The sequence below is a fragment of the Monodelphis domestica genome, chromosome 6 (assembly GCF_027887165.1).
Source record: "Monodelphis domestica isolate mMonDom1 chromosome 6, mMonDom1.pri, whole genome shotgun sequence".
Classification (NCBI taxonomy): domain Eukaryota; kingdom Metazoa; phylum Chordata; class Mammalia; order Didelphimorphia; family Didelphidae; genus Monodelphis; species Monodelphis domestica.
Genome location: NC_077232.1, coordinates 303,843,729 through 303,856,866, shown reverse-complemented (window position 1 = coordinate 303,856,866; position 13,138 = coordinate 303,843,729). Strand labels below are relative to the sequence as shown.

The 13,138-nt window shown below is 41.0% G+C and overlaps 1 protein-coding gene across 2 annotated transcripts in view; it reads left to right on the top strand.

Annotated features, from left to right (window-relative positions):
• Positions 1–13,138, top strand: part of NUDT6 (nudix hydrolase 6) — a 38,563-nt gene that overhangs the window by 16,156 nt on the left and 9,269 nt on the right. For both annotated transcript variants that reach the window (XM_056803510.1, XM_056803509.1), the window contains exon 3: positions 5,990–6,045. In XM_056803510.1, the coding sequence (XP_056659488.1) occupies positions 5,990–6,045 (56 nt within the window). The remainder of the gene's footprint in view (positions 1–5,989; positions 6,046–13,138) is intronic.

The following is a 13,138-nucleotide window of genomic DNA, read 5'->3' as shown; positions in this document are numbered from 1 at the left end:
AGTTAGACATGCCTAGAGACAACCGGACAAAAGGAGTTTCTCAATAATGTCCAGTGCTACAAAGAATTTTAAAAGGGGCTTTGGCTACAAGAAGGGACGGCGGATCTCCTGAAAGCCTCTGAGCAGCTCAGCTGCAATCCCCTGCCACATGCATCTGGGATTGGGTCTTTAGCAGCGAGGTCAGAACCACCAGGGGGAGCTCGCATCTTGGTACCTGCAATGGTGTCCTCCAAACTGGATCCTCTATGGCAGAGTCTTGCGCACGTCGGGGGATGTCTCCAGCCGAGTTCACTGCTGGCATCATTTCCTCCAGGAAAAGACATGAAGAGGATATAGAGCGTGTTTTCTAATAAACAGCACACAATTATTCCTCTCTCAGTGGTTTTGTAATTGCAGTAATAAATGTGTTATGAAACCTTAAAAAATTACCTTTGTAGTACAAAACCAGGTGGTTGTTTTTTCTTTTCCTTTTTTTTTTGAGGTCCAACTCTTTCATTTTGTTTATTTTAATTTTATATATTTATTTCTTTATTTTAGTCAATTTAGAACATTATTCCTTGGTTACAATAATCACATTATTTCCCTCCCTCCCCTCCCCCCATCCTTCCTGTAGCCGAAACACAATTTCACTGGGTATTACATGTGTCCTTGATCCGAACCCATTTCCATGTTCTTGCTGTTTACACTAGGATGTTCATTTAGAGCCTATATCCCCAATCATATCCCCCTTGACCCATGTCATCAAGCAGTTGGTTTTCTTCTGTGTTTCTACTCCCACAGTTCTTCCTCTGGATGTGGATAGTGATCTTTCTCATAGATCCCTCCAAGTTGTTCGTGATCACTGCATTGCCACTAATGGAGAAGTCCATTACATTGGATTGTACCACAGTGTGTCAGCCTCTGTGTACAATGTTCTCCTGGTTCTGCTCCTCTCACTCTGCATCATTTCCTGGAGGTCGTTCCAGTCTCCATGGAATTCCTCCACTTTATTATTCCTTTTAGCACAATAGTATCCCATCACCAACATATACCACAATGTGTTCAGCCATTCCCCAATTGATGGGCATCCCCTCATTTTCCAATTTTTTGCCACCACAAAGAGCACAGCTATGAATATTCTTGTACAAGTCTTTTTCCTTATTATCTCTTTGGGGTACAAACCCAGCAATGCTATGTCTGGATCAAAGGGCAGACAGTCTTTTATCACCCTTTGGGCATAGTTCCAAATTGCCCTCCAGAATGGTTGGATCAAATCACAACTTCACCAGAAATGCATTAGTGTCCCAACTTTGCCACATTCCCTCCAGCATTCATTACTTCCCTTCACTGTCATGTTAGCCAATCTGCTAGGTGTGAGGTGATACCTCAGAGTTGTTTTGATTTGTATTTCTCTGATTATAAGAGATTTAGAACACTTTTTCATGTGCTTATTAATAGTTTTCATTTCTTTAACTGAAAATTTCCTATTCATGTCCCTTGCCCATTTATCAATTGGAGAATGGCTTGATTTTCTGTACAATTGATTTAGCTATTTGTAAATTTGAGTAATTAGACCTTTGTCAGAGGTTTTTATTATGAAGATTGTTTCCCAATTTGTTGCTTCCCTTCTAATTTTGGCTGCATTGGTTTTGTTTGTACAAAAACTTTTTAACTTGATATAGCCAAAATTATTGATTTTACATTTTGTGATTTTTTTTTCTAGCTCTTGCTTGGTTTTAAAATCTTTCCTTTCCCAAAGATCTGACAAGTATACTATTCTGTGTTCACCTAATTTACTTATAGTTTCCTTCTTTATATTCAAGTCATTCACCCATTCTGAGTTTATCTTGGTGTAGAGTGTGAGGTGTTGATCCAAACCTAATCTCTCCCACACTGTCTTTCAATTTTCCCAGGAGTTTCTATCAAATAGTGGATTTTTGTCCCAAAAGCTGGGATCTTTGGGTTTGTCATAGACTATCTTGCTGAGGTCACTAACCCCAAGTTTATTCCACTGATCCTCCTTTCTGTCTCTTAGCCAGTACCAAGTTGTTTTGATGACCACTGCTTTGTAATATAGTTTGAGATCTGGGACTGCGAGGCCCCCTTCCTTTGTATTTTTTTTTCATGATTTCCCTGGATATCGTTGATGCTTTGTTCTTCCAAATGAACTTTGTTATGTTTTTTTTTAATTCAGTAAAAAAAAAAGTTTTTTGGTAGATCAATGAGTATGGCAGTAAATAAGTAAATTAATTTGGGTAGGATTGTCATTTTTATTATGCTAACTCGTCCTACCCACGAGCAATCAATGTTTTTTCAGTTGTTTAGATCTAGTTTTAATGGTGTGGAGAGTGGTTTTTTTTCTTAAAGGGAAAGCTGTTTTACATAGTACAGCACTGGCTTTGCGATCAGGAAAGAACTGTGTTCAGATGCTGGCTCCAACACTTATAAGCTATATTACCTTGGACAAACCATTTAACTTTTCTGAGCCTCAGTTTGCTTACCTGTGAAATAGGCATAATACTTGAACTAGCTAGCTATCTAACAGGGCTTTTGGGAGGGAAACAACTTTTTATGTTATTTTCTTTTAACCTTCCATCTTAGAATCAGCACTGTGTATTAGCTCTAAGGCAGAAGTGCAGTTAAGGCTAGGCAATGGGAGTTAAGTGACTTGCCCAGGATCACACAGCTAGAAATACCTTTATATTAATCTTTTAACGATACTTTTAATTCTGAATATATAACTTTACTTTCCCTACCAGAGAATAACCTCTTCTACTAAAGATTACACAGGAGGATTGAGAGAAGAGACTTCAACAAAACTAATCAATGCTTCAAACCAGTCCAACAGTATATCCAGTGGTCCATATCTGTGGTCCTCCATATCCAGTGTTCTTCCTACTAGACTACACCACCAGCTCGATTCACCAAACATATTAAGTACTAAGTGCTTGCCACGTGCATTATGCCAGGTGCCCCTAGGAGCAATACGAGGTCAGATAAAATTCGAGGCTTCTCCTAGTAGAGTGAAAGCTCACAAAAAGGGAAAGGGTTGGTTCTGGAGGCAAGAAGGTCTCCCTCCATGGCCGTTATTGGGATTAGGTGTCCTACCTTCCAGAATCTGTGTGTGAGGAATTGATGCTGCTTTAGGAAGGGGAGAGCCTTCAAGGCTAGCAATTTCTCAGAACCAGCTTCCAGGGAGACTTGTTCAGATGGGCTGTATTGAACCAGAGTCGGGCTTGATCCTTGACAGCCTTTGCTTATTCTGTCCCTGCACAGAACACCCAGCAGCCTCAAGATTTTTCCTTCTGCTGACAATCCTATACACCCTGAAGAGCTGACTCACATTCCCCTTACCTGGCAGGAACCCTCTCCTTGGGAGAGTTTGGACAGTAACTCCTCATCAGAATGACTCCGGAGATGGAGCAATGGAATTGTCCACCATCTTTTCTTTCCACACCCATGGGGAAATTGACGTTTTCCTTTCATAATCATGGTGAATCTGCTTTCACTGGCATCCTCTGCCAACTTTGTGGCAACTCGAATCCCTGGTTGGAGGTGAGAGTCTTCCTGCAGGCCCTCCCAAAAAGGGGCAGCTACTCAGGGAAGAATTCTAAAAACATGGTACGGACCCTTCATTAGATTCCCAGAGTTGTTTAGTAAGAGCCTCAGGGTGATGACAATGGGAGCAGGTACTCAGGATTGATTTGGGGGGGCCTTGCCACCTGCTGTGGGGAGCAGAATCTGTTTTATACAGGCTGGGTTATAAGAGTTCTAGCAACTAATAATAATAATAATAATAACAACTAGCTTTTACATAATACAGAATTACATACCCATAATAAAGTATCATACATAATAAAAGTCTGCAAAGTGCTTTACAGACTTTATCTAATTTATTTATCACAGTACCCTGTAAGCTAGATACTATTATTGGCCCCATGTTACAGATGAAAAAATTGAGGTTGTAAGGTTAAGTGATTTGCTTGGGGTCACGTAGCTCCTAAAGAGGCAAGATTTGAAACCAGATCATTACGGCCCCAAGTTCAGCACTCTATCCACAGAGGTGGCCCTCAGGATTTCATCAGCCCAGAGGATTAGAGGCCAAAAAAAGCCAAGTTGGTGGGAAATACATGTTCCTGAAGTAGGGTAGAATTCTCATCGCCATGCCAAAAAAAGTCTTTCTGATTCAACGTTTTCATTCTGGCAAGCACAAAGAATAGCGTCTGTTTTTAGTAAATTGTGTTTTAATCTTATTGTGAATACATTTGTTTTTATTGAATTTTATGGTCCATGAATGTTGTGGGCCAGGCCTGACTCAGGCCAATTCCAGAATAAAATGAGTCATCAGACAGTTAACAAGTATTTTATTAAGCACCTACTATGTACCAGGCATTGTTCTAAGCACTGGGAATACAGAGAATAGCAAAAGACAGTCCCTGCCCTCAAGGAGCTCAGTCTAAGAGGGAGATCATAGGTAAACAACTATGTAACAAGATATAGAGAGGATGATTTGGGCATAATTCAGAGGAACAGGGCACCCATGTTAAGAGGGATCAGGAAAGACTTGTTATAGAAGGTGGGGTTTTAGCTGGGACTTGAGGAATCTGGGAGATGGAGAGGAAGAGAGAATTCCAGGCCTAGGGCAGAACCATGAAAATACATTAACCCCCTAGGCCAGTGATGGCAAACCTTTTAGAGAGGGAGTGCTGGGCCCCACCACCACCACACCCCCCAGACCAAATGCTGTGCTCTCCCCCCCAGACTGTGTGCTGTACCCCTCCCCCCATCAAATGCCAGGTGTGTCCTGCCCCTCATTACCCTATTACCCTCACAGGGGAAGGAAAAAGCTTTCCCATTAGGCTGCTGGACAGAGAGTCAGGTGATATGAAGAATGTTGTCAGCAAGTCTAGAGAGGGGAAAGGGAGTGGCCCAAGAACTCTGCTCCCTCCAGCTCTGCCACCTGTGAGTTACCCACTATCCCCTGTGTGCTCCCATTGGCTACTAAGCAGAGGGGTGGGGGATATAAAAAATGTCATCAGGCACAGTAGAAAAGGGGAGGGGAGCAGTTCTGCCCAAGTCTCTCTGCCTTTCTAGTAACAAATGGGGGGGGGAGGGGAAGGCCATGTGCCCACAGAGAATGCTTTGCATGCCTTCTTTGGCACCGGTGCCATAGGTTTGCCATCACTGATCTAGACCAATACACTCCAGGATGCCTTCAATCCCTTTTATGAAAAAACTTGTCTGGCCTGTGTGGGAAAGATGTCATTCCTATTACAATGGGTATTTTTCAGTGTGTTCTAATGCTAAACTTGGTTTATTGGATTGGTTTTAGATAACCTGGTCCAGACTAACCACCAAGGATACTTTGGGAGCATATAATGATGGATAAGATGTTGTCTCTGCTCTTTGGAAGCTCTCAGTCTACTGTAGGGAAAATATGCTCACAGGTTACCAAGATAGAAGGAAGCATGTGAGGAACTGGAAGAGGCATACAAACATGATACTGGAGGAGCTCTGAGAATGGGGCTGGGGAAAGACAGACCAGACAGAGAGAGACCAATGCAAGGAAAAAAGAAAAGGAGAGAGAAAGGGAAGGAGGGAGGAAGGAAGAAGGAAGGGAAGTAGAGAGAGGAGAAGAGGAGGAAGAAAAGAAGAAGAAAGAGAGGGAAGGAAGAAGAGATGGAAGAAAGGAAGGAGTGATGGAAGCAGAGAGGGAAGAAAGGAAGGAGTAAAAAAAGAAGAGAAGGAGGTAGAGAAAAAAGGAAGGAGAGAGAGAGGGAGAGAGAAGGAAGGAAAAAAGGAGGAGAGGGAGAACAGGAAGAAGGGAGGTAGGAAAGCAAAAGGAAGAGAGGGAGGAAAGAAGAAAGAAATATTGGAGTGATCACATGATACCGATTAGAGAAGGTGGGATTTGAGCTAGATCTCAAAAGAGTGATGAGGAGTTTGGGAGGGCAGAGAGCTGAATGAATTTAAATTTCCTTTTCCTTAATTGTGCTTTGCCCCCCAACAGGTGCTGTATTTGATGAAGACACTGGAAAAATACTGGTTGTACAAGATCGAAATAAAGTAAGTGATTCCTTTGTCATAGATGAACTCTGAATGTTTAGATTATTTTAGGAGACAAGAAAATAAGTGTTTTATATTTATGTTGCCTAAGATATCACTGCCCACAAATCATAGGATTAATAAAGAGATATATATATATATTTTTAAACCCTTACCTTCTGTCTTGGAGTCAATACTGTGTATTGGCTCCAAGGCAGAAGAGTGGTAAGGGCTAGGCAATGGGGGTCAAGTGACTTGCCCAGGGTCACACAGTTAGGAAGTGGCTGAGGCCAGATTTGAACCTAGGACCTCCCATCTCTAGGCCTGGCTCTCAATCCACTGAGCTACCCAGCTGCCCCCAATAAAGAGATATTTTAAAAGATCAATTAACAACTAATTAAGTGCTATTATGTACAAAGTCTTGTACTAAATTCTGGAAGGAAAAATAGTGGGAGCATGGGGAGAACACCGAAAAGTCCTTTCCTTCAGGAGCTTACCGTCTAATGGGGGAGACGACATGTAAATAAACAGATCTGTGTGTAGCCCATACATGGCAATGATCTCTGAAGCAATGATAAATTCTTTTAGCACAGTGCCATCCTTGCACAAGGTGCTGAGGAAATACTGTGCTCTTTCAGTGACACAGAATTCCCTTAAGTTAGAGAACTGCCAAGCTCTCAGATATCCTGGAAGGCTCTGAGGAGTTTCTCCTGCTCAATCTGTAGATAGTGATAGTGACCACACAGTCTTTCCTCAACCAGCTCTTCACATAGCAAGGATGTCCAGTCACTTCTCTGCAAAGTCTTACCTCTTACAGCAAAGCAGATGCAAAACCTATCTTTCCCCTCTTTTCCCCTTTCACCAGAAATAGCAAGGTAAGAGAATAAGAATAAAAAGGCTAGAGATTCTCTGCAGCAAAGAGAGAGAAGGAAGGGCAGGAGGGAGGGATGTCTTTGTTATAAGAGAACTTGCAGAGGAAACTCTTTCTACAAATGCAGGTCTAGACCTTTTCTACCATTTAGAATCTTAGAGACCTGCCTAAAACTGAATCTTCCCTAATCTTAGTGCTTTCCCTCTGAGACTACCCCCAATTTATTCTGGGTATATATATATCTTGTTTGTACCCAAGTTCCACCTAAAATTTCATCTGCCACAGGAAGCCTTTCTAAATCCTTCTTGTTTCTGGTGCCTCCCCTCTCTTAATTATTTCTATTTATTCTGTATGCTGCTTATCTGCACATATGTGTTTACTTCTGGTCTCCCCCTTTAGATCATGAGCTCGTCAAGGGCCTCTTTTTGCATCTTCAGCTCTTAGCAGTGTGTGATGCATAGTAGGTACTTAATGAATGATGCTTATTTGAATATTTTCCTCTTGAGTCGACCATTTTATCAATCAGGTGAAATGAAAAATATAAGTAGAATAAACACAATTTAGTCCCAATAAAAAATGATGTTTATGGATTACTAACCTCATAGGTGTCCCTATGTTGGCTCCCCATTAGACTGTGAGTTCCTAGAGCTCAAGAAGTGTTTTCACCTCCCCCAGTGCCTGTCACATTACAGACACTTAAATGCTAGTTGATTGACTGAATGACTGAAAGGTTAACTGATTTTCCCAGAGTTACAGCCAGTTTGTTTCAGAAGGAAAGCAAGAACCCAAGTCCTTTGACCCAAGACTTTGACACCAGCCACCACTTTCCCCAGACTTTGTCATGCTCTTGCATTGACATTTTTTTGGATTTAGTCAGAAAGCATCTATTATATGAAAGCATTTATTATATGCAAAGCTCTATGCTTGGCTTTGGGACTATGGTCCCTAAACTGGGTAGGAGAGGATGCAAGAGAACAAATTTGGGTATAAGCCCAGAATAAAGAACACCAGTTACATTTTAAGATCCATTCCATTCTTGCTAAGTGTGCATTTGTAGGTTCCTGGCCCTAGCCCTGAGATGCTATGGGAAACAAACAAAAAAAAAGTACTCCTCCTGACCCAAATATCAGACTGGTCTAAGGCAGTAACTACTGGGAGAATACAAAAGTAGTTAGAAAAAACTGACTTCACTGAGGGACTTTTGTTGGTTTCACATTGGGTGGTCCACTCCTTAGGCTATAGACTCTGGTATAGAGGGCTAAATCCAATCCCCATGGGAAAGTGGTTACTTGACAGCTATAATTTGGGGCATCTTCTACAAAGGGTTGCTGCACCCCTTTTTTCAGTCTTTCATCTGCAAAAAATGGACCAGAAATCATTAGCTGAGTATTAAGCCCCAGGATAAATAAGGTAAAAGAACACTTTGCTGTTTTCAGTGTCTTCCAAACATCTGGACTGGATGGGTTATACCACTGATTACTGAAAGAACTTGTTAAATGTCATCAGTAATCTTTGTGGGAAACTACAGGATTATGGTGGGGGAATATCCCAATTTTTTTTAAAAGGGAAAAAAGGTGGATTCTAGCAAACGACAATTATTCCTGGAAAATTCTGGAATGAGTTATTAAAGGTTTGTGCCATCCCCAGGTACCCACAACCAGGCAACCCACAAAACCCACAAAGGGTAAGAATATGGAGAGAGGAATGAGAGTGATCCAGTTTGGGTTCATTAAGAATAAGTCACATTAGACTAATTTCATTTCCTTTCCTAATAATTTTTCTAAACTGGAAGCACCAAGAAATAAACAAGTATACCCAAGTTTTAGCAGGAAAGATATTTGACAAAGTGTCTTTTGATCACATTTTGGACAAGATAGTAAAATGTAGATGGCTCTTGGTATATTGGGGAGGGATGACAATCTATTGAAAAGATTGACAAAAGGAAGTATAATAAATGGATTAGTATCAACTGGACAGCCTCCTTGTATTTTCAATTTCATTAATTTCTCCTTTGATTTTTAGGATTTCCAATTTTGTCTTTAATTAGGGATTTTTAATTTGTTCTTCTGGTTTTTCTTTTAGTTGCATAACCAATTCATTTTTGATCAGCTTTTTCTCTATTTTATTGATATAAGCATTCTGGGATATAAAATTTCCCCTAAGTACTGCTTTGACTCTATACCATACATTTTGATATGTTGTCTCCTTATTGTCATTCTCTTTAATGAAATCATTGATTGTTTCTATGATTTGTTCTTTGACCCACCCTTTTAGAAGAATTAAGTTATTGCATTTCCAATTAATTTTTAATTTCCCTTTCCATGAACCCTTATTGATTATAATTTTTATTGCATTATGATCCAAAAAGGTTGCACCTGTTATTTCTGCTTTTCTACATTTGGTTATGATGTTCTTATGCCCTAGTACTGTGTTGGTGAAGCCATGGCATGGGTGCTAGGGAGGTATGGAGGGGGCTGCTCCTTTCCCTCTCTCCACAGCACCCAAGGACATTTTTTTTGCATTCCCCACCCCTCTATCCAGCCATTTAATGCAAACACTTCCTCCCTGTTGTCTGGAGTAATGGGGGAGGGTTCCCAGGCAGCTTGAAGTTACAGTTTGGGCACAAGATCTCAAAAATGTTCACCAACACTGCCCTAGTACAAGATCAATTTTTGTATATGCACCATGTGCTGCTGAAAAGATGGTATATTCCTTTTTATCCCTATTCAATTTACTCCAGATAACTTTTCTAAAACTGCATTGACTTCCTTTATTTCTTTCTTATTTATTTTTTGGTTCGATTTATCTAGTTCTGATAGGAGGAGGTTCAAGTTCCCCACTAGTATAGTTTTACTGCCAATTTCCTTCTTAGGTTCCCTTAGTATCTCCTTTCAAAATCTGGAGACTATACCATTTTGTACATATATGTTAAGGACTGATATTATTCCATCATCTTTATTGCCTTTTATCAAGATATAATTACCTTCCTTATCTCCTTTAATCAGATCTATTTTTGCTTTAGCTTTGTCTGAGATCATGATTGCTACTCCTTTTTTTAATATCTCAGTTGAAGCCCAATAGATTCTGCTCCATCCCCTTACCTTTACTCTTTGTGAGTCTATCTGCATCAAATATATTTCTTGTAAACAACTTATCATAGGATTTTGGTTTTTAATCCACTCTGTATGCTTCTGTTCTGTGGTGAGTTCATCCCATTTACATTCATAGTTATGATTACTATCTGTGTATTCCCCTCCATCTTGTTTTCCCCCTTTAATCCTGCCCTTTCTCCTTTTACTTTGTCTAGGAGGGATTCCTTGATAGTATCTCAAGTCATGGAGTACTTATGAAGCCCCAGAAATATGCCACTCACCAACAATTTCTTTGAGCAAGCCAGTTAACTCCTTTGGCCCACAGTTTCCTTATCTCTGAAATGGAGTGACTGAACTAAAGGACAGCCAAGGTCCCTTCCAGTTTGAAGTCTATAATCCTATACCTTTCCACTCTATTGGGGAAAAAAAACTTACTAATGAGGTCTGCTATTGTTCAGTTGTGTCTGACTCTTTGTGACACCATGGACCATAGCACTGGGGCTCCTCTATCTTCCACTTTCTCCTGAAGTCTATCTAAGTTTATGTTCGTGGTTTCCATGGCACTATACATCCATCTCATCCTCTGCCATCTCCTTTTCCTTTTGTCTTCAATCTTTTCTACTTCACAGCCTTTTTCCAGTGAGTCTTGTCTTCTCTTTATGTAGCCAAAGTATTTAAGTTTCAACTTTAGTATTTGACCTTCCAGTGAATGGTCTGAATTAATTTCCTTAAGTATTAACGGATTTGATCTCCTTGCTGTCCAAGAGACTCTCAAAAGTTTTTTCCAGCATCATGATTGGAAAGTGTCAGTTCTGTGGTGCTCACCTTTCCCTGTAGTTTCCCTTTCCAGCTCTCACATCCATACATTACTCCTGGTAAAACCATACCCTTGACTATCCGGGACTTTGTCGGCAAGGTGATATCTCTGCTTTTTAGTATGCTGTCCAGATTTACCTTAGCTTCCCTTCCAGGGAACAAATATATTTTAATTTCGTGGCTGCAGTCACTACCTGCAGTGACCTTTGAGCCCAAGAACATAAAACTTGACATTGCTTCCATTTCTTCTCCTTCTCTATGCCAGGAAGGGATGGGAAACAGCTACCAAGATCTTGGTTTTAGATTCTCCCCTTTCTCCCTAATCAAGAGATTTCCTAATTCTCCTTGATTTTCTGCCATCAAGGTGGTACCAAGGTCTACATAGCTGAGATTCTTGATATTTCTCTTGACATCCTCCATTCTGGCTTTTGATTCTCCAGCTTGGTATTTTGCGTTTTGGACTCTGCATTTAAAGTACCTCCATAAGGTGACAACATGCAGCCTTACTGTACTCCTTTCCGATCTTAAACCAACCCATTGTTCCAGGTTGGGTTCTCACTATTGACCCACATACAGGTTCCTCAGGAGACTCGTAAGATGATCTGGTTCTCCCATCTCTCCGAGGAGCCACAGTCGCGGGCTTTAGTGCAGTTGATGAAGTAGATGGAGATGCTTTCTCTGGAAGTCCGTTGCTTTCTCCATCAGTCAGTGAACGTTGGCAATTTTATCTCTAGGTTCTTTGCCTGCTCAAAGCCCAACCTGCTCTTCTGATGATTCTCTGTTCACACTCTGCTGAAGCCCAATTTGCAGAACTTTAAACGTAACCTTGCAGGTGTGTGAAATGAGCACAACCGCCCGGGAACTTGAACATTCTTTGGCATTGCCTTCTTTAGGACTCTAAGTCAGAAAACGGATTTTTCCCAGTCCAATGGCCACTGTTGAGTTACCCAAATATGCCAGCATATTGAATGCAATAGGCTGCCTAGAACTGTAATGAATCCACTGGCCCTACAGATCTTCTGGCAGCTGATGATGATGACGGTGATTTAATTAATGTTTCATGGTTTGTTAAATGACTATTTGTTGTGATCCTCTAGAGGAATTCCTACTTCAGGTGGGGATTAGACTTTTAAGATCCTTCTAGCTCATATTTAGAGATTGAGTACAATATCAATGAGCTTTGGATCAGCGGATAGAGCACTGGGCCTGGAGGCAGGAAGACCTGAGTTCAAATCCAGCCACAGACACTTCGTAGCTGTGTAACCTGGGACAAATCACTTAATCTCTGTTTGCCTAGAGAAGGAAATGGCAAAGCACTACCATTGTCTTTGCCAAAAAAGCCCCATGGACAGTACTGCCTCACTATGGTCCATGGGGCCATGAAGAGCCAGCTGCAACTGATTGACTAAGCAACAAATTTAAAGAGACTGGCAGAATTCAGACCCAGAGACAGGAATGAGATTGGACTTATACTAACCCGGGTGTCCTGGAATGGAAAAAGGTGTTTGGAACAGTGAACTGCTCTGCCTTTCATTAGGGAATGAAGAAACGCAAACCCCCAAAAGGTTATTATTTGGAACAATTTGGGACGTGTGTAGCGATGTGCATGAATGTGCCTGTGTGTCTTTTGTTAGGAAAATAGTAACTCAATCAGCTTGGAACCTTTGAGACCTCATTATTCATTCATCCATGCTAGCATTGCCCCTGTAGCCACTGACACATTACTTACCACACTGTGTACTGGCTCCAAGGCAGAAGAGAGGTAAGGGCTAGGCCATGGGGGTCAGGTGACTTGCCCAGGGTCACCCAGCTCGGAAGTGTCTGAGGCCAGCTTTGAACCCAGGACCTCCTGTCTCTAGGCCTGGCTCTCAATCCACTGAGTCGCCGAGCTGCCCACAGTCACATTTTTTAAAGAGCCAACAAGTAATGTTTCTTTCTCTAATTCCTTTTGGTTAATTGGGAAAGAACATCTATATGTAGATATTATATTTGCACATAGCTGTCTATATGCATACAGGTGTATCTCTGTATTAGTGTATACGTGTATGAATATACATATTGTAATATTTATTGAGAAAGGAAATAAGGAATTGGGGATTTAATGGGAGGTTTGTATGGGGTAATGAGGGGTTAAGGGAAGAGAGGGTATATATATACTCCATAAATGCCAGCTCATATAGAAACATATATTTTTAAGTTTTAATAGCTAAAACCGAATTAAGACTCAATTCACGGGGTGTGTAGATACAAATATATTTTATTTTTTTATTTGGTCAATTTCAAACATTATTCCCTGGTTACAAAAATCATTTTCTATTCCTCCCTCCCCTCCCCC